General features: G+C 37.9%; 1 protein-coding gene and 1 long non-coding RNA gene across 3 annotated transcripts in view; one reads left to right on the forward strand and one right to left on the reverse strand.

Annotated features, from left to right (window-relative positions):
• The first annotated feature begins 658 nt into the window (after nt 1–658).
• Nucleotides 659–4,451, forward strand: LOC311434401. The gene is made up of 2 exons (XR_014691451.1): nt 659–952; nt 1,661–4,451. It is a non-coding gene; the product is annotated as an uncharacterized lncRNA (long non-coding RNA).
• LAMA4 (laminin subunit alpha 4) overlaps nt 2,512–23,081 on the reverse strand; it is a 98,307-nt gene continuing 77,737 nt past the window's right edge. For both annotated transcript variants that reach the window (XM_084514580.1, XM_084514579.1), the window contains exons 26-38: nt 21,062–21,197; nt 19,773–19,910; nt 18,118–18,251; nt 16,610–16,774; nt 15,779–15,932; nt 14,882–15,075; nt 13,147–13,336; nt 12,174–12,329; nt 11,398–11,557; nt 10,252–10,382; nt 7,672–7,765; nt 6,556–6,675; nt 2,512–4,492 (exon numbers count right to left, since the gene is read on the reverse strand). In XM_084514580.1, the coding sequence (XP_084370706.1) occupies nt 4,347–4,492; nt 6,556–6,675; nt 7,672–7,765; nt 10,252–10,382; nt 11,398–11,557; nt 12,174–12,329; nt 13,147–13,336; nt 14,882–15,075; nt 15,779–15,932; nt 16,610–16,774; nt 18,118–18,251; nt 19,773–19,910; nt 21,062–21,197 (1,918 nt within the window). In that variant the 3' untranslated portion in view covers nt 2,512–4,346. The remainder of the gene's footprint in view (nt 4,493–6,555; nt 6,676–7,671; nt 7,766–10,251; nt 10,383–11,397; nt 11,558–12,173; nt 12,330–13,146; nt 13,337–14,881; nt 15,076–15,778; nt 15,933–16,609; nt 16,775–18,117; nt 18,252–19,772; nt 19,911–21,061; nt 21,198–23,081) is intronic.

The following is a 23,081-nucleotide window of genomic DNA, read 5'->3' on the forward strand; positions in this document are numbered from 1 at the left end:
CACAACCATAGTGCTGACTCCTGGACATGACCTAGGATCCCACAGAGATTACAAGTCCCCAGTAAAACAAAGTTATAGCAAATGACTAAAAAAAACTTCCCTGAAAATATTGACTATGTATTGCTGCAAACAATAATAGTAATACTTGATATATAAGAAATAAATATAAGAAATACATATCCAAATTAATTTTTAAAAACTGAGTTGAAAGAAAAGAATCTGTCTACTGGAAATTTGTAGTGTTTTAAGTTCTTAAGGAAAAGTACAGAGTAGTTTAAGCTTACACAGGCCTCACATTTGAAGTTGCAAAGGACCAGTGGGTTCATTGTTACAGATGGATGGAAACCTCAGTATGAATAGAGTAATACTGCCTGAATAGAATAATGCTGCCTCAAACTCTTCTTTTATAAACAACCACTAGTGTAAAACTACATGAATATTAATCAGGAAAGCAGACAGTAATTTCACATTTCTCTGAACAGACTAAGTGTAATCTGTAGCTTTTGTTCCCTGTGATTACCAAGACTGGTTCAAAACTGTGGTCTGTTCTAGCTGCTGGATGTGAGGCTATTTCTATAATTTTGAGTATGATCATGTCCTTAAAGTCTTCCCTTCATGTGTCTTTTTGGCCTAACTTTGGCTAAAAACAGTGCCACAGTGCTTGTAAACATTTTAAAGCTTAATTTAAAGTCTACAGAAGTCTCTTCTGTTACTGTCTCTGGCTTTTTTTTTTGTTTTGTTTTGTTTTGTTTTGTTTTGTTTTGTTTTCCAGTTAGTTACACTTTCTACTTTTTGTTTCATTTAGCTGTAGTTTTTGTGGTCTATGTCCCATCACAATTCATCTTAGTGGGATTTGCTCCATTGCACATCAGGCTGCAGCAAGAAACCCCAGGCGTTGTCTTCCAATGTTCTATTAAGAGGTCTGTGATGGCAAATGATTGTTCTCCCTGGGGTAGGAAACATTCTGAATCATGGATGCATTAAGTTTCATGTTCATATGGGAATACTTTTTAGCTTCCAAAAGAGGTCTGAAGGGCAGAAAGTGGGTACATAATTACCAGTTTGGCTTGATGCATGCGCTTGGAGGCTTAATGAAGGCAGTTCAACTGTGCAAAAGAAATAGTCACGCACTGACCTGTTTCATTGCAGTTCAAGCTCCTGGTTACCATAGTATAAACAGATGAATCTAGTTCCCTCAGAGACTTCTTGCCTATATGAATTATTTAATCACCAATCTTATGCTACTGCATGTTTCTTACCCTTATTTTCTCAGTAATTTTTATTGTTGATGTTGTACAACAATAGCATGCAGAGCTTTGGAACATGAGTTGAATTGTAGGAGTAACTTACAATGTTATTGAGAGGAAATGAGTTGACATGGCCCACTGTGAATCTGTGAATAACCTAACCCTTAAATCCCAATCCGAAGAAGAGCCAAATGTGCATCATGAATGTATGTGCTATGCTTTCAGCAACTTTTTAATTTGACTATTTAGGTCACATGTTGCTGGAGGGAGAATACACTGTAATTTGAACCAATGTTATTCCTGGATTTTTATCATTGCTTAGCTCACATACTAAGTTGTTTTACTTGGAATTGTTGGCTGTTGGAGAATTATTGTCAAATCTCTAACCTTTCATCTTTCATTTTCCTTTTCAGGCTATTGTCCATACTCTTGATCCCTGAGGAGAAAGAAGGTTTATAGGAACTGTGGGAGATCTCTACAGATCTTCAGAAATAAAAGAGAGAGGGCAGAGATCCTAATTAAATAGTCTACTTTGAAGCATTTTTTTGAGTGTTTCAGCTTGAAGTTGGATTCTTTCTTATATAGCCATCGAAATGTCAAATTTCAGAATACTCCATGATGTAACAACACATTAAAATCTTGAAGGTGTCAGAGGAAATGTATAAGCTCCTTAAGGTCTTTTATTTATTTATTTATTTATTTATTTATTGTGTGTGTGTGTGTGTGTTTTGTCTTCATGCAGAATTGAGTTACTTATATTCATATTGAAAATGCAAATGAACAATCTAACACTGTACCTGAGAACATGCAGTTTTTTCCCCAGATCTTTGTAAATGAAGTGTTTTCTGCCCTATAGCTATGAGTTTTAAGACAGAAAGGTGAATTTAATTCTGTTAAGATTTCTGCTTAGGCAGTTACCTGTTCCTAAACACCAGGAGCTTTGAAATGATTGCAGGTATGTGTGATGTAATGCATCAGACAGAGTTTTTGGGTGCATGTGGAATGGTAATTTCAAGGTTCATGAGAGTGTTGGGAGCAGAGGAACTCAAGTTATTCTCTATTCTCCTCTGACTACAAGAATTGTCCAGTTTGTAGGCTTTTTTTTTTTTTTTTTTTTTTAATTTTATTTTTTATTTTTTGGAAACCCTATTCTGCAGAGAGAAAACCTGCATCTCTGAGGCCTAGACAGGACACTTGAGGAAGATGTCCTCCACTGTTGCTGTGTTTCATTAGCTGGGGGTGTATTAAAGAGAAGTAAACGGAATGGTAGCAATTTATAAATTTTAATGTGCATTTTATTCACGTACTATTTTACTGTATTTTTTTTTGTTGTTTTGCATATATATATATAGTATGCAAAGGACTGATTAATCAGAAAAGTCATTTCTATATATAAAACCACTGAACAAACCCAACTCTTATTGCAGCAAATATGTCTAAGAAAAATACTGTTTTTACCAGACAGAGCTTGGATGTGGATATGAGAAAATGTGCTTTAGTCTGAAGTAAATGTAAGATGGAAAAATATTGTGAGTATATGTGTACCAGTTAACATATAATGCTCCACTTAATACCAGCATTCGCTAAACTGTGATGCTCTTACAGGGCACAAGCATATGCTATTCTCAGCTATCTCTGCTTAGCAGCTGCAGACAGCCTTGAAAGGAATTTTGGTAATCCTTGTAACGAACCTATCTAAGCTGTGAATCTGCTGTTCTTTTCTCTCCAGCAATGGGGTTCAGGAGCCCAGGGCCAGAGGAAGCTTAGCTGAAGTTGTGGCATCAAAAAATTAGGCCAATCTAACAAATCGCTGCATCAGAACCAAGAGAGACTTCTGCTCCCCTTTTTAGTCTTTGTCCCAGCTGCACAGCCCTGACACCATGCAGTCTCCAGAACCCACTGGGAGTCCAGCTCACTGACCTGAGGATATCACCCTGGCATCAATAATAAAAAAATCCCAGTCCAGAAGGCCTAAAAGTTTTCTACTCACAGTCTTAGTAGTGGCTGGAAAAAGGAAAGAGTTGAGCAGGCATATTACTTTTGATATCTGAGAAAAATACAACATTTGAAGGCAGCTGGGTTTGGGGACCCCCTGATGTGCTTGGTAATGAGGGATACTCACTCTGCTTGCTTCTAAACTTCTAAACAGTGGGCTGTGGAGTGATGAAAGGAGAGGGCTGGGCACCACTCCCAGAAATAAGGGGCCATTAGTCCTGGGGGCTTAGAGTTGCAGCGACAAGAATGGGAGGTGTGTCCAGAAGGCAGAGCAGGTATGGGGCTGAAGCCATAAGCAGAGCTGACAAGGTTGGTGGAAGGAAAGGCATGCTTTCCTGTCTCCTCCTGGAGCCATGCTCTCTTCTCTTGTCCATTCTCTTGTGGCTATTGAGCCACAACACTGGGCTGTGTAGATGAGTGGAGAGGCAATGATGGCATCCCATCTGCCAGGGAGTCCCTGTGCCAGTCTGTCCAGAGCTTGCCGTTTTTCATCTAGAATGAGCCAAGACCACTTCTGTCTGTTAAACCTTTGCCTACTGAGACTGGGGAAGATACTGGTTAAGACTGACATGGTATTCTCTCTGCCACTCAGTTTAATTGAGGAATATATAAATGAGTTGATTTGTTGTTGTTGTTGTTGTTTTAAATCTTTGACCATGGTTATTTGCAGTGTGAGCTTTATTTTTTAATGTACAGTAGCAGATCTTTTCCTGGGACACAAATGGTGACCTAAAATATGAAATCACGTACAGGATCTATCTTGGAAGTAACATATTTAATATATTTTAAATTTCTTTTATGATTCCACATTTTCATGTGACAGATTGGCCACACACACTAAAAGAAATGGTAAAGCTCACTCTTGTGGTATAATAAGAGAACTGCAGAAGCCATAGCTCTTTATTCTTCAGTGATTTTTGTTTGCACATAAACATTAGAAGTGACCCTTAAACTTAATCCTTTCTGTAGATGGATCCTTGATATTTTCTTTTTTCTTTTTTTTCTTCTCAACATTGGTGATGGGTAGAACACTTTTGCTCTATTTTTCCTTCTTGTGGTCTTTACAGGACCACAGAAACTTTACAGGATTGATGCAGTGCACTATCAGGCTGCTGGACATGAATTGATGCTTACAGCACCACTAACCAAAGCTGCTTTACTAAAACTCACTGGTTTTTCATCAATCATGAAATTACGAATACAGCCAATGAAGGAGTTGCGTGTCGTCAGGCTGGATGTTAGCAGAGACTCTGGAAGAAACAGATTTTAAGGAAAAAGAAGTTAGAGTTTAGAAAGACCAAAATAATCAGTTTGGTGGCATAATCTGTACTGGAAACTGAGTCTCCTCAATTGCAGTTCAGTGTTCAATTCTAAAGCCCATGCTGTAATAGATCCTACTTCTGACGAGGTCACACAGAAAACCAAAGCCTGAATTCTATAGAAAGGTTTAGCTTTATAGAAAAGTTTAGCTACTGGAGTAACCAGCTTTTGGAAGAGTCAGAATACACTAAAAATATTTTTGTTCCACTGAATAGCTTGCATGGATGAAAGGAAGGTTGGTGTCTGCAATCTAGTCTATGTGTGTGACAAGAATCTTCCGTGAATTCTTTCCTTTTTGTTTGCTACTAACTGCATCTTTGCCAAGGGTCATTTAATGTCTGGACCAGTCCACTAATGTCTAGTCCAGAGGCCACTAGAGTAAATATGGGGAGTTATCTACATGTAGGTAAAACTCTTAATAGTACATAGTCAACAGAGGTTCAGTCTTGCATTTTTGGGTAACTGCATTTTAAGTAACAGAGTAGATGAATTCCAGGCTGCATGATTGCATTTTCTATTAACGTTACATGAATCATTGTCTGTGATTTGTTAGGTTGCATTTAGTTTCCTGTATTTAACTGGCAATAGTGCTGTATTTTGTTTGTTGTTGTGAAGTTCATTATAAGATTCTTTTGTGCCAGGGTGATAATAATATATAGAGAGCCAATGGATGGCATTGCTTTAGTATTCTATAATTAATGTAGAAATAGAAAGCTCTGTTATGACGCAGAACAGCATTTGCAATTACCACTTTATATTACCTCTCTGGGAAGAATTCTATCCTAATAAAACTCCAATTTGGATTTAAAGAGTGAACAGGCATGTGTGCATAGATTTTATGATTCCCTTTGGGCTCATTTTTTCTCCTGGTAGTGTTGGTTGGATGAGAACATCATGCACTCAAGCCACTAATCCAAGATAAGCAATATAATAAATTGTATAGTTAGAGCTGCTCGTGATTGACATGCAAGGCACACAGAAATAATGCTGCAAGCTTTCAATGAGAAATGTACAGGAGATGACTTAAAAATTGAATCACGTAGTGTTGATTACAGTTTGCATATGAACCCCAACAGAGTAGCTCTGTCTGTTGAATAAGGGAAGTAAATGTAGTAATCTTGGCCCACGCTACACAGATGGTCTGTGAGTCACAAATTCACATTAGCAGACATCTGTGCAATAGGAATCACAAGTCAAAAAAAGGATCCTCATGTTTGGTATTGTGTTCAAAGACGCCATTCCTTGCAGAAGAGGAAAGCAGCCTACCAGCAACAAATCCTTATGATTCCATTTACAGTGAGTTTCCAATCCCGTAAATGAATAAACAACTAACTAAATAAATAACTTATTTGAAGCAGTAAGCCCTTACTGGAAAGGAAAGTGGAAAACAGTGATTTTTTCTAGCTAGCAGACTAGAGGACTGAGCCCATACCCAACTCTCTAGCAACTATGAACATTTTAATTTCAATGATTTCAATGAAGCAGGACATTTTTCTTCCAGAATGTGAGGCAGAACATTTCTGATCAGCTCTTGAGCCTTTGAATTTTGCCAGGTTATTCTTTTTTTTTTTTTTTTTTTTTTTTTTTTTTTTTTTTTTTTAGTTAAAACTAAGCTTAGAATCATAGAATCATAGAATCATAGAGTCATAGTATGCTTTGGGTTGGAAGGGACCTTAAAGACCACCTAATTCCAACCCTCTGCCATAGGCAGGGAACTTCGTGCTAGACCAGGTTGCCCAGGGCCACACAACCTGTCCTTGAATACCTCCAGGGATGGGGCATTCTCAGCTTCTCTGGGCAACCTGTGCCAGTGCCTAACCATCCTCTGAGTAAAGAATTTCTTCCCAACGTTTAATCTAAACTGACCGTCTTTTAGTTTAAAACCATTACCCCTTGTCCTATCACTATACTCCCTGACAGAGTCCCTCTTCAGTTTTTATGCTTCCTGTGGAAACCGTGTTGAAATTTGAGAACAAAACTGCCAAATACTTACCTGGTACACCTCCAATAAACACTGGCTCCCTGTGGTCAATTGCCTTTGGGTTTAGTGGCCCTACTACATGGTTGACTTCAGAATCTACATCCAGCTGCACTACATTGGCATCTCTAATAACTGAAAGGAGAAGGAACAGAGATGAAAAAGATGGTAAAAAAACAGCATTTGAAGATTTTATGAAAGAAAGGAGTATCTGTTTGAGCTAAGTGGTTTGATTTAGTATTTACTAGACTAGGTGTGAACCATTATCAGTGCCAGCACCAACGCCTGAGCAGATTCTGGTACAGAGCAGGGCCAATGCAAGATAGAGCACAGGAAAAGGGTGCTTCTGAGTGAGATTCTTGATTGCTGGTGGCTGTGTCTAGGCTGCAAGGTATGAGCACGCAATGGTGGGCTGCTGAGTAAAACTGGTAGCCATTCCCAATAGGGGACCTACTGGCATGCTCTGAGGATTCTTCCTTGCTTCTGTGCCTTGGCTTCCTTCAGAAGGAAACCAGAATGCATGGCGAAAGACCACACACTCAGATCTCTTCTGGATGTGACGATGGGAGGCATCCCAAACGACCTTCCCAGAGAGGAAGGTAGAGGAATCTAGAGTACCTGAGGTTTAGATGTACTTTTTGACTTTCAAACCTGGGAATGAAGGATGGCTGTCTGCCACAGGGAAAAAAAAATTGACTGTAGATCTCTTTCTGTGTTAGGTTGGGGTCCCCAGGTCCCCAATTTGACCTGTGCTCAGTATTGGATTAAATATCAGTATATTTAACCTCTAATTGGAAAATTTGGCAAAAGAAGAATAACATCTGGTATAGAACTTGGAAAAGGTTGCCAGTGTTTCAGCTAGGCTGCTTTGTGTTTCCTGAACAATAAGCATCCATCTTTTTGGTATTCAGCGGGAACTTTGTGCTTGTCCTCCCATGAAGCTCTACAGTTTCTATGTCTGATCAAGGAAAAGGACTGCCACTTTCACATGAACTTGCATCTTGACAGGTGAAAGAGAAGAAGTGAAAATATGACTCCATTTCCAGTGCACTGGTCCACGGAGATGGATAGCTGGGGAGGGAGAATTGGGCTTTGTTACATTTCTGAAGGGGATGATCAAATTTTACTGACCTGCAATTCGGTGCCACCTGCCATCACAGAGACTCTGTTTCAGTGTCACTGAAGTTGAAAAATCCCTGATTCCATTATTCAGTTTCACAGTAACCTGGGGGAAAACAATGTAACAGTCACTGTAAAACCCCTTCTGTTTTCTCTCTCTCTCTCTGTTTTTCTTTTTTATTTTTTTTTCCTTCTGTTGTAATCATGCGGTATTCCCCACTCAAAACCAGTAATAGAATAACAGTTCATGAAATTTCTTAGAATAGCACATCTAATTCACAGATTTTGATTTTTAGTTTTAGGATTTAACAGTTCTGAAACATTTCTTATTTGAACTCAGAGAAGAGTTCAAAAAAAAAAAAAAAAAAGATTCAAAACTAACAACTAATTTCACTCAAAATTTCTAGTACTTCTCCTCTATAATTTTCTGGGTGTTAAATTAGTGTTCAGAGGCATCAGATGATGTTTTGGCATTTTTATAGCCACTTAATAAGGAAAACATTCATGAAAAAACTGAGTATAAATAAGCAGTCAAGATGTGAGAAAGGAATAGAAAGAAATATCTAAGAACAACCTCTAAGCTATTTCTTCATGCTTACCAGGAAGCCTTTGGCAGAGCTAGAAACTGAACCTAATTCTGAATTTTTCACCTCTGCATTAATCACGTGGATGAATATCTTCCTGCATGCTAACACCACAGCAATGGCAGGGCAGCGCCATGTCCCTGCTGCAGGGCACAAGATTGCCAGTGGTGATTGCCAGAGAACTCCAAACACAAGCGTCTCAGGCTTGGCAAATGTCTAAGTTGTCCCTGACAATACTGACAGATTGTTGGCTAAAAATGTTGTAAGAAACCAATGTATATTTAATTTTAGAGGATCTCTGTTTCAGTGTAGTTGTAACCAAGAAAATTTTAAAACTTTTTTTTCTTCTTTGTTTTTCTTTTCCTTCACAAGGGCACCAGCAAACAGAAATGCAATGACCCTCATCTTCTCTTTCATCCACCCTTGGACAAAATACATAGAAGTGATTAAAGCAAATGAAGATTTTTTAGAGAAAGTGACTCCTTAATAAATCACTTAGACAAGCTATACTGACAGGGAGAGATACAGGCATTTGAAAAATGGACTAAACATACTGATCATTCTTGTTTCTCCAGCAGAAATGTTTTCACAAAACAGGTCTTTGGTAATGAATTCAAGGAGAGCAGATAGATGATGGTAAAAACACAGATGCTTACTAAGAGGGTAACTAGCATACCTGTCATACCTGTTGCAGTGACAGGCAGGGAAGAACTGCTTTTCCATAATGGATTTTGGTTTTGCATATGCATTATGCAGGAAGTGAGGTCTGAAGTAAAAAGTGAGGTGATAGCTTTTGTAAGACCAACAGCTAGAAAAACGGACAACCTTCTGGACATGCCAGTATTCCTTCAGATCTTTACAGAAGTACTAGGCTGGTGCACTTGTACAGAGGTGCAACCTTTAAGAGTGGCACGATACATAGCAATGAAATGTGCTATGTTAATTTCTTTGTTAATTTACCAATGAGTAGCTACATCTGTAAGAATGGGCTGCCAAAAGTTTGGTGCCTTACTGAAGCACCTATTGTCTTCACTATAGAAAAACAGATTCTCTGAAAGATAGCTCATCCCACCTATGCTAGACACCTGCGTTAGGATGGGTTGAATGACCGTGTTGAACTGTCCGCTCTGGTTCTCCATTGTAAAGTTCTGTTCTTGTAAGAGAAGTGGCAACATGTTTCCTCAGGTGTTGCATTTCTACCTGAGATTCAGCCAGCCTCACTTAAATATCCTTCTGTTTGCCTGACAGTTTGGTATTGGGTAGTGCATTGCAGTGGCCACAGAATATTCACACTGCCTAGTCTCTGAGATTCTTTTTTACAAAAAGGTAAAAAATATATACATATATATATATATATATATTTTTTTTTTTTTTTCTGTTCTAAGCCTCTGCTTTTTTTGTCTATTTAGACTGCAGCGTATTGCTGCATGTTTAGAATGCCTAGTATGGAGGGATCCAGAGTCTAGTGATGAACATAAAAAAAAAGCAACAGCAACAACTATCTGATAAATTAATTTCAAACTTCTCTCTTTCAATTAACAGCCTTAGAAAAATCCAGGGGTCTAGAGGCTGGGTAGACAGACAATCAGAACTTTGCCTTTTCCTCCACACTCCCCATCATACACAACTATTAAAGCAAGAAGAGAGTGAGCACAACTCAGACTCTTAGCATACAAGAAATAAAAATCAATCAAGTGAAATCAAATCACCTTACTTGTTATACATTTTTAATGAATGGATGAAAGAACAGTACCAAAGCACCAGTGCTCTGCTCATTAAATATTAATTGTTGATATCAGTAAAGTGATCCGATTTTGTCTTTGGTGTTATGTTTTTGTATGTTAAAAGAAGTATCTGGGTTGCCTAATCTAAGCAGTTAACATATCTAGCAGAGGAATAAGAATTGAGTAATGGCAAATTTGTAAGACAAAAGCTTCATATAACAGACCCCAAACGCATAGCAGAAGAAACCGTCAGAGCAGTGGAAGAAATGTGATCTTAGTTATACCTGTCCATTTCTCATGTGCATATTCAAGTACTCCCCATTCACGCTGTGGCCATGCAGTAGAATTCCTGAGCTGCTTCGGGGACGTATTTCAAAAACAACTTCAAATTTCAGGCCTAGACTGAAGGATTCATCTGTGAGGGAAGAAGAATAACATTAAGTACTGAGTTAATGGTGAAACCGGACATCTACTCAAAGTCAACATGGAAATTCAAAGTCCCAGGGTGGAACCTATTTGCCTTGTCCACAAAAGTATTAGAACATGTGCCAGTACACATAATTGAAGAGATGTCATGGTGTTCCATCAATGACCCACTTCAACTTTTGTTTTGATTACATTTGCTTGAAGTAATAATAAAGGTTTCTGTATGTTTCTCATTCAAAAAAATAGGTATTCAGTTAAAAAAAATAGCAACATCAGAAAATAGGTTCCATTTAGATTTTTTGGCAGTTTCTTATTGTGCAATTTGCTAGACTTTCAGCAGTCTTTATGCAGTGAGTGGGAGTTCACTTGAGCTTTGATGATTCAATAGCAGAAAGTCCCTTTTTCAATCTGCTGGCAGGCCAGGGAGCAAATTAGAAACACTGTGTGGCTCTTCTGGGCATTGCCAAATATAAATAGGGTTGTGCAGTTTCCTTCCCTGTTCAGATCTGAGCCTATGTGACCAAAAGAACGTCCTCTTAAAACAATTCCTGGAACACAGCAGGCCTCCATGACAGAAAAGATGTGTCTATCATGCTGTTCATTGTCAGGATGTACAGAAGGCTTTTCCTCAGGATTTTTGAATGACATATTATTTTATTAATTACAAACTAAGAGATGACCTCTTGCTAGTGTACTTGGTTTTAGCTGGATTGTCTTGTATGTCTATAATTTTTACTGTATTATAAACTGTTCTCTGCTGCAATTATTCTAATTATTTTAAATATGTGTACATACACATATAGATATACTTATCTAGCAACTTGTTAAGTTTCATGGAGACATTCTTATCTTTCAACATCAGCTGCTTACCACAATAATGGTCTGTATCTAATAATCCTTACAGCTCCCAGCCTTGGAAATTACCACATCCTTTAGTGAAATATACCATTTTGAAGTACAGTGAAAATGGCAGTCTTATTAAATACATTTTGGAAGTGTATTACCAAGGACAACATATCCTCCTTCTGATGAAAAGTATGTTCCCACTTCTGATGGGCCTTCAAAGCAAGGCGTTACACTAAAGGTCTGCGAAGCCGATGTAATTGATCTTCCATTGAGCTGCAAATTGCTGAGACAGCCACTAAAACTGTAGACTGAGTTAATCTGAATGTGGGGGAAAAAGCATGATTAGTAGAACCAAAGTGCAACTAGAGCAAGACAGTTTTATACATACCACACAACCCCGAGGCAAGGCAGAGGCCTACTTTTCCTAAGTAGTGTAGCTATCTTGTTAGGCACATATCACCAAAGATTACCTCGAAGGGGTCTTGGTTGTGTTTGAATTTGCTTTAACACTCCTTTCTATATACATCAATATCATGGACGTAGAGCAGATTCCTGATTCCTTGGTACTGTCTCAAAACAGAGATACTGAGCCAACACTAAGCCTCTCTGAAACTCATGTATCTCAGACCTTAGGGTGAAATTGATCTCATCTAACTTCAGCTGACTCACCTAAACTTGGATGTTGCTAAGATTTCTTTCTTCCTCAGGGACCACTGGCTTTCCAGCTACTGCTGCAAATTTACTGATATCTAGCCCCATTACCACCAGCTCAGCCCTGCGGGAGCTTTGCTATCCACTCAAACGGAGCTGCGTGCTCCTCAGCATGCTGAGAATTGGGATCATAACATGCTTTTCTTTGAACTAATCCCTACAGGCAACTTTTGCATTAGCTGTACACAGAGGTATAGGATGATGTAATGTATATCAGATTTACCTGGATGTTCTTCACAGCTTTTCCTGGAGCCACACCCCCAATATAGAGTGGTTCAGTCACTTGCCAGGTATTCATGTTACCACTGAAAGGTTCTTCCAGTACTCGGAGACCATCAATGATCAAGCGGCCAATATTTTTTCCTCTAATAAATATTACCTAGAAACAGAGAAAAAGTATTTGGAAGATTACTTTCATCAGTTGAGGGAACACTTCTCTTCAGTGGAAGGTAAGAAGTTTGAGAAGAAAAGCTTGCGAGTCATCATCTACAAGCCTATTTTACTGACTGCCAATACTTTTTGCTGGACAACTCTCTCCACATTTATGTAAAGGTAAATAGTAGAACTGCATTCTTACCGTTTTAGGGTACAAGGCAGAAATATCCCAGGTGTCACAAGGTCTACTGAGATCTGCTCATCTTATATTTGCATATATGATTGGTTGCTACAGTGCTATCACAGTATTTTCATGGACTTCTCCAGTTTTATGGCTTGGATTCATGCAACCTGCTTTAAACACTTAAGTGCCCAATTTAGGAGCTTAGTAACTGTAGACTTCTGAGAAATGGGTATGTACAGAGGGAAATTCACCTTGCCCTTATACTGCTATTTCTTTTCACGGACTACAGAGGGAGCCTAAGAGAGCTATACTCCTTGCTTAGGCACTTCCAAGAAATTTTTTGAACAATCAATCCTTCCTTTCCTAGCTAACTTTTTTGTTCATTTGTTTGCTTGTTTCGCTATTCTACTTGCTTCTGTCATTTCTATTCAGTGTTGGGAGTTGCTGGATTTTTATAACTGATTCACTTCCCTGTCCATAGTTAACGACTTATTAAAATACTGCATGAAAGTTTTGGCAGAAACTTCTCAACATATAGGTGTGGTTGTGAAAACATGAATGGAAATTCACTGATCTGTCAGATCATCAGTGTTTTTATTGTAGCATTATAACGTATATATATATATTTTTTACTTACATTGTGCCAAAGGCCATCGTTGTATTTCTCTTGGCTCTTAATCCTTATCTTCTGATGACCAGCATTAAACATAAAAATGAGTCGGCCATGGGCGACAAAAAGGGCCATGAAATTGGTCTCTTTTTGGTCTGAGACGTAGAAAATCATTCCATGAGATGAGAGAGTTTTCAGACTGATAGAGAACTGAGCTCTGGCAAACAAAAACAGTATCAGTATTAAAACAGATACAAGTAACTGAAATCAAACTTCAGCAGAGGAAGCCTGAGATTTTTTTCTCATCCTAAGGAATATATATCTCCTTTATGGAAGTGGTGTTTCTGAGAAACTTCCCATTAGTTTTGGAGTAGAACTCAAAGTTGGAGAATAAGCTGCCTTCCAAACTTGTTTTCAAAAATCAAAATCTCTCAAGTGAATAAAATCAGAATAGACCATGAATAAATGATAGTCTATATATTTCCATTCCTGTTGAACAGAGATAAATTCTCTTGTGATGGTACTGTTCACAAATCTTTTCTGTTATTCCAGACTTGCTGCTAAGCTTCTGCATCCCAATAGGTCCTCATTAAGTCCACTACAGCATGGAAAGTTATACCTGCTCTGTTCAACATGGTAAGCAGTGAAGATTTCTTGAGTGATTGGTATTATTACTTTGGGTCTAAAAAAGGCAAAACTGCATTAGTGTAGCATAGAGACAGAATTGATTAGTCCTGCTTCTCATAACAGGTGACTAGCTTAGCTCCCATTCCTGATATTTTCAGAAGGGCTTGTTATATTTGCCATTGCATGTGTGTGTACATTCCACACACACTTAGGCCCTTGCCAGTATCAGTTGTTTTAAAACATCACAAGTCTTTTTTTTTTTTTATGTGCATAACAATGAAAATTCTGTAATAACAGTTGTAAAACAAATATGTCTTGTAAAGATGAAAGGACACGTTAGAGTTTGGGTTTTTGTTCTTCCATCTCATATGGGCACCATCAGGACTACCTAAGCAAAACACTGTTGAATTAAAACAAACCTAATGCTTTTGTTACTTAAGTCAGGCAATAGCACTCTTCTTTTCTGCATTAGTGGTCTGGTATGCTTCCAGGAAGTGCTGTGTTGTTGAATTTATAGTCTTTCATGGAAAGTATTAAACCAAAATCCTTTGCTGGTCATAACACACCATATGGTGTATTCTTTGGGAGCCTGAGAAATAAATGTCCACAATATCTCGACTTGATATTAATTACTTGTATTTCCGTAATGGCTTGAATTGGACATGGTTTTCATAGCTTTATGTCCTACTGCACTCCATAGACTCCTAAACATTAAACAGCTGCCAATGTCCACTCAACACATAACTATATTTAATTTCTTGGTGAACTATCATGTTTTCCAGCTCTGCTCTAATGACATTACTTCTGGCATGAAGAGACTGATGATACACTGCTTGTTTAGAGACTACATTCTCAAAGTCTTCATATAAATAGGCAAGGAGACACATTTATTTTTAAATATACAATACAGATGAAGGTCCCAAAAAAGGAATGTAACTGGAAACACATTGTATTTATTACTTTTTCTCAGCTGAAATGCCTATTAATGTATCCTAACAATGTACTCTATTGAAAAATTTGCCTAAGATATAACAAAAAAGGCCAACAGAAATATGTCTTTTTTTTTTTTTTTCCCTTTCATATACATCTTTTGCCTTCCCAGTATGTATTATGTTTATTTCTGAAGTCCTTTTACCTTTCACTTAAATCCTTTGGTATGTGATCAAATTCTTGCCGGCTGTTTGCTGTTCCTCCAAACTGATAAGCATTTTCAGTTGCTTTGGGGTTCATTGGCAATTGGCACTGAGGGTCTTTTTGCATATTCACTTCTTGATACATTTTTTTGAGGCCAGTTGAAGGTTGTGAGATCTTGTCTTTATCTCTCCCCACCTTCACAGAAAGAGAACCATTAATCAGATATTTAACTAAGATTGGACATATAACAAACAAACAAATAAATAAATGAGTATTATTTATATACAAGTCAACAATATGCTTTTTCCTTACAAAAGTACTAGGAATAGTTCCAAGTCAGATTTTCCTTACAGAGATCTACTATAGATGCCCATGTAGGGAAGGAGAAGGGATAATCAGAATACTTGTATATAATTATAATCCAATACTTTTGCACTTTTCCTGTTCAACTCTTCCTCTCTGTTTTTGATGATATAAGCTATAGCACAGACATAAAAAAACACACTTGGACCAAAAGTTCTGCATGCTGGAAGAGGTTTTTTTTTTTTCCATTTATGTTGGCGTATGTTAGCTGCACGCAGGAGAGAGAGCCACGTGGAAGCACCTGAAAACAGAAGCTAGCAATCAAGATGGGCTTTTTCTGCAGGACTTCATAAAAGATGACAGAAATTCTGTTTTACAGTTCTACCAAGAAGGAGTGATGCAAGCGTAGGCCAGATACGCTGGGTCAGGGCAGTCATTTGTAGTGATATAATGTATAAAGGAATGGAATCCTTTCCTTTTCTATGTCCAAGTGTTACATTTTTGGTATCCATAACTTGGAGGATTTACAGTCATGATGGAGTATGTATCAACTGTGGAAAATTCTAAAGTGGAACTGACACAGTTTGTAGCAAACCTTTTTATTACGGTTTCCTTTGGCTTTTGATGAGTTCTTTCCTTTCTTATGGAGAAGAGCAACAGGAGGGGATTCAACAGGGCATCCGTAAAAAGAAGTCTGAACTTTCTCCGAGTACCGTTGGAAATCTTCCACTTCAACCTCCTGATCCAATCTGTGTTTAAAAGAGGGGATGACAAAAACAACATTTTTCCAAGTGTTGGAATTCTTACAAAGATCACAGTATTTACATTTGAATTTTAAATGATATTTTGTTGGGCTTTTTCATTCTTGGATTGTGGATTAAAAACTACAGATTAATCAGTAAACGTTTGAGTATTATAGGCAGCCTATACTACCTTTGTCTGTTGTACCCATGCTCTCATAAACAGAGAGTCTGAATCTCCAACACCAACTTTGCTTTAAAATCTGTATAAGAATATTTCATAAAGTGATTAAGAGCAACAAATTTGGACCATTTTCACTTGACCAAACTCCTGACTTCAGCAATGTCTGTGAGATGCCTTAGTATCATTTTGTTTCAAAGGCAGAGATGCAGCTACATAATATAAGTGTAAATTACAGCTATTCAAATTCTGCATTGCACCAACACCATTAGCATGAAAGCTGATTTGCATCAAGTTCTTCCCACTTTAAAAATATCTCAACCTAGCAGGTCTGCACCAACAGATTCCATAGAAAATAAGGCGAGAAGCTTATTCACACATACTGTCTAGCCTCACAAAATGAGAGAGGGATTTTTATTGTGAAAATCAATCAGCTCTCTTGAGCTATTACCCGAGCTGTCAGGCAACGATTGCCTAGTAATGAGTTTAGGAGGATGCTACGCACCTAGTGAAGTATGCATTGCTTATGCAGCCAGTGAAGTTGGCTTGCTGTGTTTTGAGGGGTGAGCCACCAAAATAGAACTTCTTAATGCTGTCAGGGCTTTTCCCTGCTCTGTCCTTTGCTGGATTCTTCTTGCTTTGTTTCTTGTCATCAACACTCAGCTCGTATCTGCAAAGACAAAGCATCCATTTTGTAGGCTGGTTTTGGAAAAGTCCATGATGGTGGTTAGACAGCATATTACATGCACCTAAAATATTCAGTTCAATGTGTTAAATCACTGAATGATAGTGCCCAAAGTCATGAGACCTTCTCACATCTGTGCCACAAGCAGCAGTAAAATTAGCCCACTGGCATCTTACAGTCCAGAGGCCCACAGATGTCATAATATCCTGAGATTAATCATAAAGTCCAAAAAAATACGGTCCACTCAGTGAAGATAAATAAACCAAGGAATTGCTAATAAATGGATGGAGCTACTGTTTGTGTAATATAGGATCTAAGCTCATGCTATTCCTTCTTTTTCATGTCCCTATCCCTTTTTCCTTCTCTTTCACCACAGTATATGGATGTTTGGGCTTATACAATGTCCTTTACCTAATATAATTTCGCAACAAGCACATTAATTGCTGCAGATGGCAGGAAGGATTCTACAGCTTTAATAAGAAACTGAATATAGCTAAAGCATCAAACAGGGATTTTGTTTGGTGAGTTTGGAATTCAAAACTTTCAGGGAAGTGTGACAGCCTTCAGCACTTTTCCAGGACACCTTTATGCACTTGGAGCTTTTCAAACCATGTTTACAAACCTCCATTTCAGTTAGAAAACTGAGAATGACCTGGTTGTATCAGGCAAGGTTCTTGAAGAAAGATTGTTCAAGTATTTACCTTCTAAGAAAATTCTAAACACGGGAAACAACAGTAAAATACATACCAACAAAACAACGCTTTCAAGTTTTCTGAGAAGCAGATATAGATTTATTTCCCACTGCCATATTTAATGTTACATTTATGTTTGTCAGTATTAAAAATATTTTAAACATGTTCCACTCTGTATATCCCAAATGAATGTTTTTTCTGAAGATGCCTCAATTACTTCAGGGTCAATTTGGGATTACATTAGCAAATCAGAAGAGTCAATCCCAATGAAGAAAGAACTTCATGCTACCTTTTAATTATATTAAACTGCTTTCATACCTAAGGACAAAAAAAAAAAAAAAAAAAAAAAAAAAGAAGAACTAAGCTTTTAGAAACACTATTCTTTTCTTTTAGTTTTAATAACATTTCCCAACATCTCATGCTCAGGCAACACAGGCCAAATTTCAATCCGAGATTTTGGCTTTGATTTATTTTCTTTTAAACTGAATTAATTAGTTTAACATATCAATGGAAAAAAAAAACAAAAACAAAAAACTCCTAAAATCACTTTGAGAGCAAATATTGAATGCTAATATGCTCTTTACAAGAAATATTTTATTCTGAAGGTAGGGAATAAAAGTTGCTGGACAGTTTTACCTTTCTGGTGTGATGGAAGTAATGATGAAGTGGGTTTTTCCATCGTTGTAATTTCTGTCTGGTGATTGGATTTTGATTCCACTTGCATTTAAAACAACAGCACCTCTGTCCATAGAGATGGATAACATGTCTGACTGAAATACAGACAAAATCATCTTCATAAGCAAGTGTAACACAGGAAAGTTAACAGTTCTGTTTATTTTCCTGTTGTATTTGTTTTCTACAACCAAAGAGTTTTGTTTTGTTTTGTTTTGTTTTGTTTTGTTTTGTTTTTTCCAGGAAGATAAATTGAGAAGCAAAACAGGAGATGTGATATTCTTGCTGTTTTTTAAGATCGAATTCTGAGAATTCTGCTACTGATTATGTCTCATGTTTCTGTCACATGAACTCCTTACCTCTAGCATAGATGTATGATGTTTACATTTCATTTGTGCTTCTGGTACCCCAGCTATGGTACCCCAGCTGTACTGCAAGATTACCACTGTCATAAAAACAACACATTTTTTTTTCTTTTCCTAATTCCCTCTGATCAGAGCTGTTCAGTCACTCAAAATTATCTTAGAGATATGATCCTCTATCTGGGTCAGGCATACGGGATCACAGCGCCATGTAGCAGGAATATTATCTGTTCCATTAGTGCAAGCACGGGCACTGTGCACTCAGAGGAATCACGCTGTCTAATTCCGTCAAGTGCTAAATTGCTGCACCTCTATTTGTTAAATAGGGCACTTGGCATCTCATAGGATTAGCGATTCTGAGTTAAAACCAGAAGTGGTGTGTGGGGTCTCATTTATGCAAGCAGCATGGATAGCTGACATGGTTACTGATTTCAATTTAAGGCAATACTCCACACTGTAAAATGGAAAAGTTCAGGAGTGGTTATAGGTGTCATACAGCCTTCCCTGCTGCATTGCTTGTGATCTTCTGCAAATATGTCAGAGCAGACATTTGGGGTGGTTGCAAATGTTCTGGCATTTGAGCTCATGGGTGCTGCTGGTTTAAGTTTGAGACGGCAGAATCCTAGAATCACTTTGTCTCACTCAACATTGGAGTGCAAGTCCCTATTTCTGCCCATGGCACACCTCTGAGGGGGCATTTGGAGCAGCTTGGCTTTCCATAACTGCAAGGAGTCATTCTCAATTGCTGCTTTTCCTGGTCACACATGGAGGTCTAAGTACCATTGGGGAATACAGACAATTTCCCAACTAATTTCTGTAAACTCTGCAATGCTCAGAATAAAGTCCCACTAATCCAAACAAACTTTCTGCCTTTGCTTGTTGGATATTGCCTCTGGGAGGAAAATGTCAGGCCCTCAGTATTGTTTGTACTTTGGTAGCATCTACAGGTCCAAATAGGGATTGCAGTGCTGCTGAGTACAGTGAGATCCACTGTGTATTTCTACCCTCAGGACTTCAATTCTAGGCATATGATCACATGCTCTTCACAACATCAAAATAATGTCTAGGCATTGCTGGGTTCATCTGTAGATCAAACATGAACTGTGAAAATGAGGCCATCAATGAATGCTTCTGTATTGTGGACTGCTTTCTCTTTTATTAAAAGATGAAGTGAGAAATTCTTTTATGCCCTTAGTATTCTCCTGAGAAACAATCCAAAGCTAAAATAAAACAAACTGTAAAGAAAAATATACTCACTCCTTCAGAATAGTAGAACAGCAGCCCATTGGGCTGCAGTGTGCGGAAATTAAAGCCTCCTTCAAATTCACTTAAGAGGGACACTTTTTGGCTTGATGCAATGAAGCTCTCTCCATTGAAGTATGCTTTCCGGGACATCTGTGTATTAAATAAAACAAATTTACATGTAAACTGCAGACAACATTCAAATCATTAAAAGAATGATCTATGTCTTTCATTTAAAGATGCAGGCAATTCAGTTCTATAAAAACTCCTTTTTTTTTTTTTTTTTTTTTTTTTTTTTCTGCATGTCTTAACCTAATTTATACTGGCTGTCCCTTGCAGGCTATGAAAATCTTAAGAAAGTGTAGTCATTTTAGACAGCATAAGCCAAATTGTTCTCAGTTTCCTGGGATTTCTGGCCCCATGATAAGTCTGCTGATGTTAATGAACATGCAGGCTAGAAGCAGAGGGGGCTTAAGGCCCTGTTTGAACCGTGTGGCACTGAGTCACCTCCCCAGCATGTGATGTATGAATTTTCTTGTTGGACTGAATGCTGGTGTGGGGGGTTGAGTGTCTATAGCCCTCTGAGGCTTGGAAGGAAAACTGGGTCTGGAGCAGAACAAATTGCATCTGGCTTCCTCCTTTGCAGAGACTGAGATTGAGTGATGAACTCTACAAGTGGTGAGCTCTTTCCTCTTCATGGATTCTCATGGGTATATTGAATAGATATGGCCATAGGATGCAGACCACAAACACTGTTTAGATTTACCAGTTTTGCACTGTAATGAACAACTGATAAATGATGGAAAGGATCAGAAAAGAAATGGCAATTTCCTCAGTGTTGAAGTTGATGCAGTTGATTTGTGTGTCACAGAGGTAGAATTGGATTGACTTGAGGGGTCTGACAACTCATCCGAAGGGGATCTTGCTGTCTTTTTCATTCCATATATCTATATTAGGACACATTTGAGAAGAATTCTCCTTGTCTCTTTAATAAAAACTGAATTACAAGGGAATATTTCCTTCCAGAATACAGCACACAACTTATTTCAAATTCAACCTTCACATTGCAATCTCACATACGATAATAATAGCAAAATACCTTGTGCTGCAATTCATAGTGAAAATTGGATAATATACCAGCAAACTTACACACACATGTGTACATACACACACCAGTCAATGAGCTTGTTGTCATTTCCTTTGTTGAAAACTTCCTTTCTATTTTTTTGGAGTTAAAAGTCTATCTCATGGGCGTATCCACTGCCAAAATTTTGTTTTTATCTCACAAATGATATTATGCTTACCAGTGAATCCTCTGGGCATCCATAGCTAATTCCCAGGGTTCCTGGTTCTTCTAACAAGTTGAAATCCTTCTTTTGGAACTGGAAACCCTTCATGCAGCCTTTAAAGCCAATACTTCCTGCCAGATGTGAGCTAATGCTGTTGGAAAACAATGTCAAAGTGCGATTACATATTCCTTGCCTTTTTTAATATACTTTTGTTGCAAAGGTGTTAAAAAAACTTTGAAGAGCCTCAGTCACTTGCACCACTAGTGCCCAGTTCCTACGTCTTTATGTAAAACAACTACTTAACCACATTGGGTGTTTTGAAAAGTCAAGATGCACCAGCTGTAATAAATGTTACAGGGAGAAATACATGTATGACAGTTCAGAGGGAAGGCACATACAGAGTAACTTTAAGAAAATAAAAATATCAGCTGAAATAAAAGAACATTTTAAAATGGGTTTGTACCCACTTACAATGAAAATCATTGGATTTTTATCTCCACCTGACATTTTAGAAAACTTCTGTGTTAATTTTCCTTTCTTGGTATTACTGGCAAGCTCTATTATTGCATTGGGGAGCAAATGCAGTCATGTTCCTTAACATGTATTAGTAACAGAGGTTAAGGAATTAAGAGTAAATTCTGATTGCTGATGAATGGGTTTACATAACTGTAAATGTGAGCAGCAGGTGGGCTTCCAGGTTCCTTTCTGTGTCAGATTTGAGGTCCATAGCATAGCAGTACATCCCAGCTGCTCCTGCTCACTGCTCTACATTTTCGACTCCACCTTTATCAAGATATCACAGCATCACAGCACGGGACATATCACTGAATACTTATGTGGCACAAAGGAGAAATTTGCCTAAAATCACAGAGGGGTTTTGACAGAGCAAGGAAATGACATGCTACCTGCTGGGTACCAGTCCAGGAGATAACCAAGGAACAAATACACTGAAAGAATGAATGTGAAATAAAGAGTTTTGATTTATCTCATTGTAAGGTAGACATTGGACACATGAAAATGAATCAAGTTCTGGAAACATTTGTTTTTCTATGTTGGCTAAAGTGGACCATCATGTGAAAGAGTGCAGATGCACATGTCTGAAATAAGGTGAGAAGAAGAACACTGTAGGGGCATCATCTGCCCCTCAGTGAAATGAGTGGGAAGGCTAAATCAACAGAAAGGCTTCAGTCATTCTCACTGAGACCTGGCTCAAAGTGCAGGGTATCAGTCAATCAGTTTTATCTCCACTCTGATTGACTATGGCTGGATGCTACAAACACGCCATTAACAACAATTTCCAGGAGCAACTGGAACTAAAGAAGATAGGCTTAAAACTAAAGAACTTTTTCTTCTGAATTTGTTCTTATAGTTCCCAGCCCCAAGAGCTCCTAGCTCCCCTTATATCCCCCTTTGCTTTATGCAGGGAGTGAAGTGGTAGGAAAATAACATATAATGTTACTTCCAGATTCATTTAAAAGACAATTGACAGAGGAAATTGCTGTTGAGGTGAAGGAAAATATACTGCTTTGAAAGAAAATTATACTTCCCGCTAAGACTACAGCTACTTTTCCCACCACTGCTGCAGCCCAATGTCAGTCAAATGTAAATCTGTCTAAAAAAAGGATGCAGAAATATAAATAGTAGATACTAGCAGTAGAAAGATAGACAGAAAGTCTTAGTTCATTGATGATATAACTCTAGCAACAACTTATACACCTTTTGGAAATGGAAAGATGTCACCACATTTAGACCATGCTTTTTGCTGTGTACCCTTTTCAGGAGAACCAGAACTGGGTACAATATACAAGGCAAAGATGTAGCTCTACTTAAATCATTTCAGTACACATTTTTCAATGTTGATCATATTCTTACAATGTCCATATTTTTTCTCTGTTACCACTTGCTCACTTAGTTGCATTTTTATTTTTATTTTTATTTTTATTTATTTTTTTGCTTTGACAGTATCTTCCAGTGACAGTATCTTTGACAGTGTTTTGTATAATGACCACAATGCACTCAGAAAACTGCAGGCATA

Source organism: Aythya ferina (genome assembly GCF_964211825.1).
Source record: "Aythya ferina genome assembly, chromosome: 3".
Classification (NCBI taxonomy): domain Eukaryota; kingdom Metazoa; phylum Chordata; class Aves; order Anseriformes; family Anatidae; genus Aythya; species Aythya ferina.